Source organism: Elephantulus edwardii, unplaced genomic scaffold (genome assembly GCF_000299155.1).
Source record: "Elephantulus edwardii isolate Elephantulus edwardi_28Jun2011 unplaced genomic scaffold, EleEdw1.0 scaffold00305, whole genome shotgun sequence".
In the NCBI taxonomy this organism is placed as follows: domain Eukaryota; kingdom Metazoa; phylum Chordata; class Mammalia; order Macroscelidea; family Macroscelididae; genus Elephantulus; species Elephantulus edwardii.
Genome location: NW_006400055.1, coordinates 2,515,250 through 2,521,853, shown reverse-complemented (window position 1 = coordinate 2,521,853; position 6,604 = coordinate 2,515,250). Strand labels below are relative to the sequence as shown.

General features: G+C 41.2%; 1 protein-coding gene across 1 annotated transcript in view; it reads right to left on the bottom strand.

Moving 5' to 3' along the window:
- The window catches only part of USP22 (ubiquitin specific peptidase 22), a 67,170-nt gene that overhangs the window by 29,287 nt on the left and 31,279 nt on the right, over positions 1 to 6,604 (bottom strand). Inside the window, exons 4-5 of the mRNA XM_006901022.1 lie at positions 4,924 to 5,025; positions 3,885 to 4,054 (exon numbers count right to left, since the gene is read on the bottom strand). Of these exons, the coding sequence (XP_006901084.1) occupies positions 3,885 to 4,054; positions 4,924 to 5,025 (272 nt within the window). The remainder of the gene's footprint in view (positions 1 to 3,884; positions 4,055 to 4,923; positions 5,026 to 6,604) is intronic.

Below are 6,604 nucleotides of genomic sequence, written 5' to 3'. Positions count from 1 at the left end.
TTAGGGCTGTTGTACATAGGGTCGCTATGAGTTGCAAATGACTCGACGGCACATAACAACAACAACAACAGTAATATTTACATGATTTACTTAGGACAGATGTACCATGTATCTTACCTCTGTGTATCTTACCTAAGATCAGATTTATAAATCTAAATTACAGCTTCCAAAAATAATTATAGAAACAAAATGAAATTATTACAAAGATACTATTAATTGCTATTAATTAAAATTAATTAAATATTAAAGAAATTAGCTTTATTTCAAGTGCCAAAAGGATTTAAACTTACTTGTAATATTCATCCACTTCCTTGTACATAGCAGTTGTTTACAAAGAAGCAGAAATGAGGGGACAAGGAAGGAAGAAAAATCAAATTTCTAAGTGGGCTTAAGACTCACACTTATTAGTACTGAGGTGAGAAAAGGTGAGGGGGAGGGAAGACAGCTGTAAGGAAAAGACACACTCATATGCTTCTCTTAAGACGGAAAAACTGAAGGCTACTGCTGCCTGCAGCCACTTCTTGAAAGAAAGACGGGCAGTCTTCTCCAAGAAAGACACAAGCCTCAAGAACCATGAGTCAGAGTCAACTCCAGGACAAGAGCTTTCTGTCGCTGCTGTTCTTGATAAATGAAGGAGCCCCAGTGTCATAGCTAACCTGGTGGCCCAAGGGCCGATGCTTTGAGTCTAATAGCCACTTCACTGGAGAAGATGAGAAGTTTCTCCCTCTTAAAAATGTATAGCCTCAGAAACTCGACTTAAGGGTCATCATGAATCAGAATTAACTCTGTGGCCACTGGGTTCAGCAGAGAGATAAGAGAAAAAGAAATCAGTGACTGTTAATCTTTCAGAGTACATGGAAGAAGAGGCTAAAAGCACAGGGGAACAAAAAAGTATTTCTAGATAATACAAAAATTTTAAAAATCCTCAAATTCATTGCTGTTGGCTCAAGTCAATTCATAGGTGAGCTTCCAGTGGGTTTCTTAGAGGCTGCAACCTTTGAACTGCCAGAGAAGGGCTATTTTTGGGTTAGCATCACCACTCCTTGTGGATCGTGCCACCAGAGAGATTAGCAATGGCAAGCAGAAACAAATAGTTTTCAAAATAGTACAATTTACAAAAGCCTTAAATACATGATATGCTTAGGAACAAATAATCAAAAATATGTGCAAGTTCTGCATACCAAAACCCACAAAATTTAAATCAAAGGAGATACGTAAGACATTTTTGTTCACATAAACAGAACATGAATGTTTACAGTGTTTGTATTCATTATTGCTGAGGTCTAGAAAAAATGAAGTGTCTTTCTCCCAATTTGGGATGGATAACTTAAGCCATAGTACCTCCACCCAATGGAGCACAGAGGGCAGGAATTACTGAGACAGGCAACAAGGATGAACTATACTGTAACTACACTCAATGTGGTATCTTCAAATGGAAACTGTGGAGACAGAAGACAGATGTGTGGATAACAAGGCTGAACTGAGAGAAGGTTGGCTTAGAAAGGTGTGAGAGATTTGGGGGTTACAGAACTGTTCTACAGCTGAACTATGGTGATAGTGACATAATATTTGTCAAAACTGAATACAAAAGGATTAATTACACTGTACATAAATTACACTGTAACAAATACGAATTTAAAAGTAATTTAGTAGAGATCAATTATCAATGTTACCTCAGTTATAGTCAATAAAAATCCACAAATTTAGGTGACACAACTCACATTTGTTTCTCCCCACATCCACCACCCTCTACCTCTCTGGTCTGACAGCCTCTCATTCGTAGATGCTCACTGTTGCACACCAGCAACTGTCTGTCATGAGTACTTAACTTAGAGCATGAGATGGCTACCTTCAGGTTCAGTTAACTTCAGCTTCAGCAGACACATTCCAAAGAGGAGTGCACAAATATTCTGGCCTCCACAGGCCCTAAAGAAGGACTACTTCCCAAACACTCAACAATTATTATTCAACTTTGCTACTGTAGCACTGATGCAACCACTAACCAGTATGTAAACTGAGAGTGTGGCTGCATTCCAAAAAAACACTTTAGTCAATGAAACAGACTAGGCTGAATTTAGTGTTAGGCTGCTAAATCAAGAGATCATTGGTTCAAATCCACCAGCTGCTGCATGTGAGAAGATGAAGCAAGTTTCTTCTGTAACGGTTTAGAGTCTTGGACAACTTAAGGGGCAGTTCTATTCCACCTTGTAGGGCTGCTGCTATGAGATCTGCCTTCACAGGAAAGGAAGGACAGGGAGGCAGCGAGGGCGAGGGGAGGAGATGGAGAAGGGTGGAAGTGAGAGAAGGTGTGTATGCACGCCTGCGTGCACGTATCCTGATATGCATCTAGAGGGTCCCCAGCCCTGGCAGGGCTCATTCTGTCTTTAGGTTCCATCCCATCCTGTGACCTGCATCTCATTGTTAGTCTATTCTCCTGGTGAATGATGCCAAGAGGAGGCAAGATCATGAACATGGGCACGTCAATGCCCACATAATACACTTGTTTCATATAAGGACCATCCTGGGGTTGAGAAAGCAGGAAGTGGAGGACAAAAGGAAGCTGTGTAAGGTGCAGCCACACATCAGTTTTTAGTAGGGAAGAACCTTACCTGATGGTCCAGCTGGAGTGTGTCTGACCGCAGCCTGCATCTCTGCCACACTGTCATGTAGATAAGGCAGTATGAACATTGAAAGGCAGGGTTAAACTACAAAATTAATGGTTCCATATGGGGATGCTGTTGTTTGTTGTCTGCCATCAAGCTAAAACCGACCCTCCAGTTTTGAGAGGCAGTAAATCACACGGGAGCAGACTGTGCAGCCTTTTTTCACAGAGCAGCTGGTGGACTTTGAACTATGTGCCTTTGGAATTGCATCATCAGGGGATAGAATCTAATAATCTGAGCAGGGTACACAAGATAAAAGACAGCAGAGGACAAGGGGAAACGGCACAGGATCTAGACAAAGTACTATGCACCATGACTCTTCTAGATGCAAAGGACTCCGTATCCATCTCTTACTCATTGCTGTACCTCTAAAAATAAATTCCAAACTGTAAAAATTCTAGCAATTCCTTATGAAAAACATGTCATCCACACTAAATATGTACTCAAGAATTAGCCTCCCTTTACTGTTACACTTAGTGTTGCTAGCTGCCATCAAGTCGTGTATGATCCACAGTGACACTATGAACAGATCTGAATCCTGTCCTATTGTGTGCCATCCTCACACTTTCTGACACACAAAAACCAATTGCTGTAGTCACTGTCTATCCAACTGGTTGACAGTCTTCCACTTCCTTGCCAGTACTTCTCTGAGCATCATGTCTTTCTCCAAGGAACAGCCCCTCCTAGGAACATGTCCAAAGTATGTAAGGTGAAGCTTAATCATCTTTGCCTCCAAAAATCACTCTGCCTACACTTTCTACAAGACAATTTGTTTATTCTTTTGGCCATCCATGGAATATCCATTGAGTGCTTTTCTCTAACACCACAGATGTTGTGAGCCCATCAAGTCGACTCCAACTCCTGGCAACCCCTTACACAATGAGGTTACATCCCTGAGATACACAGGGCTTTCATGGCTGATTTTCAGCAGACTGCTAGACCTTTCTCGCTAATCCATCTCAGTGTGGAAGCTTGACAGGAAATGTGTTCAACATCACAGAAACAAGCAAGCCTCAAATGACAGACAGATAGTGGATCTGCCTGATGTGCACTGGTAAAGACTGAGCTCACATGGAAGGATGGAAGGTGAGAATTCTACCAACTCAGCCAATGATCACCGCCATCCTTTATTATATAATCTACCTTATTATTTAAAAGGGCAAAGCTTTAAAAAAAAAGTCCTAGAACAGCCAGCCTCTTTCAGGATGCCCACAACTGCACCTCTTGGAAGAGTGAAGACATCTCGCAGACCAGACAGGAACTAGGGCTCTGCATCTCACACTTGTGCCGGTCAGAGAGGAAGAAGTCTCGCAGGAGCGGCGTGTGGGTGAGTGCCTGGACGATACAGTTCATGAAGCACGTGTTCCCAAGGTTGATCAGCCCCCGCAGGCCTAGGAAGGAACAAGAAGGGGAGAGCATGGTTACCCAGGCAAGGAGTCACGACAACACTCACACCAGCATTGCTTCACTTGCCATGCTATTAAGTCCATGTTCTGTTGCTGCTTTTACAACCATCAACAGACAAGAAGGAAATGTATTCTATCTACTATTTCTGCCTCTTTTACATTCATTGTACTAAGGAATGTCCGTTATTATCATGCCTACCTTACTTCAGCCATCCTATGTTCTGGACAAAATTAATGAAGATATTTTTTTTCCTATAGTAAGAGTCACGTGACAATGGAGTCTCACTCTCAAACTTTTGTTAAAAATAAAACACACAACAAACCTCCAAACAAAACCTTTTATGTTCTTTTCTACAATCCACTTGTACATTTCTTAGGAAACTCAACAATTACTTGATACTCCTACAATACTGTACTCAGCTTCAGCCAAGACACAGTCAGCTGGGCCCTGTCATCCCATCAGGCCCCAAAGTTAGGGCTATGTCTTTTCATGTCACACTGTATCCCATCTCATCCATTTGCAGGAGCAAATGTTCCAATGAAAGGATAAGGCAGAATCTAATTAAAGCAAAACCTCCAAGTAAGATCTACATTTGCACATTTTAAGCATCACTCTGATGGCATAGTACATAAGGACTTATAACTGCTAACCCAAAGATGGTATCTCCCTGCTACTTTGAATCTACAATTAGGTAACTCCTCAGGAAAAGATGGGACATCCACATCCGTATGATTCACAGCCTCTGAAAAGCTGGAGGGTCAGCTGTAAGTTGGTTTTAACTCAAAGGCAGTGGGCTTTTTTTAATTACTACAGAATAATGAGAAGACACATGGAGAACAAATTCTCCACCTACCAATAGTACAGTTGGATGTGATCTTTCTCCTCTTTGGGTTGTGCTTCAGCAGTTCAAGCTCCCGTTTGGTTGGTTCCCAAATGGAAAACTTTTCCCCAGCACCTAAACAGACAAAAACCAGTTCCTGGTGGTGTTAACAGTAATTTCATAAAGTATGTTCACATATAAAACTATCTAACTGGTTATACTTCCAAGAGGGGAGTCCCTAACAATCTTCTTTTAAAATATTATTGGTGGGATGGATGAAAAGGACACCCAGAGGAATTTCTTTTAGAGAATGTGCTACCATTCAAACAGAACCAATAAAACAAAGTTACACCAGCTCCAGTTCAACACAGTGTGTTTCTGCACCATTCAGTCTCTGAGTAATGAGATCACAACACGAGCACCGATGGGAAACCCTTGGCAGAAGTGAGCTTCTCATTGCTTGGAATAGGAACTGAGAAAGTAGCTTCTGAGCAAACGAAAACATATACAATTTACTCAACAGCTGTATCCACAAAAGATTCAAACCAAAAACAACAATATTTAAGTGTTTCTAGGTATTTCATCCTAATATATACTCAATTCACTCAGTGAATATACATTTTCTGCACCAACTAAAACTGATGAATAAGCTTTAAAAAAAAAAAAAGTAAAATTGTTTATTTCCTCAATTTATAAATACTAACATGTTCTCTCTTCATCAGGTGAAAGGTCCTAATATTAGGCTTCTTGGTTTCTCCAAAGGAGGGGACCTGTGTCTTTCCATGGCCTCCTTATCGAAGGGCATCAAAGCCACTGTGTTTATCAATTCCTGTGTGGCCAATTCAATGTGTTCTCTACGTTACAAAGACATGACTATTACCAGTCTTGAAAATGACCTTATTTTTTCCTCTTCATGTAGTCTCGGTGCATGCACTTTTCGGCCAATGTTCTATGGAGGTGAGCCTGTGGCTCACTCAAGGGCACAGGTAGATGCCTGGCAGTAAATTCAAGCTTTTTTTCCATAAACATCTTGACAGCAAAAAACTGAGAAGCAAGCATATCCCAGCTGGAGCTTAATAAGCTTTAAGGTGGCTTCTGTCAGATGGAATGATGCTATTTAGAATTCTAAAGTTCTACTGTGGCATGTGATTTTCAGCCTGGCCTAGTGTTTGCACAAATAAGTTGTTTTTATGTCCTGTGGAGTTGGAACTGACCCAGAGCTGACCCTCCAGCGGGGTTTCCAGAGGCAGTAAGTCACAAGAGAGGAGACAATCAATTTTTCTCCCATGGAGCAGCTGGTGGACTTAAACTATGCTTTTGGGCTGGCAGCACTACTCCGTCCCACTAAACCACCAGACCATCATATACTCAGACTAAATTACCAAATTGTATCTTGTGACAGGGAAAAGAAGTCGAAATCAAATAGACTATTTCCAGCAGACTTTTTTTTATTAATTTTATTGAAAGTTTACAGAGACTTTGAATTTCCATTCATTCACTGTTGAACTTTTCTCCCTGTCCAATCTCCCCCTCAGTTAGCTCTTCTCTTTGAAAAGTAAAAGAAAAATTCAGGGAGCTCTGGTGGCCTAGTGGCAAGAAGTTGCACTGCAATCCCAGATGTGCCTGGTTCGAATCCACCAGATGCTCTGCTGGAGGGAGAATCTCCTCCTGTACTAGTCAGATCTGATTTGACGGTACAATGCACAAAAAAGAA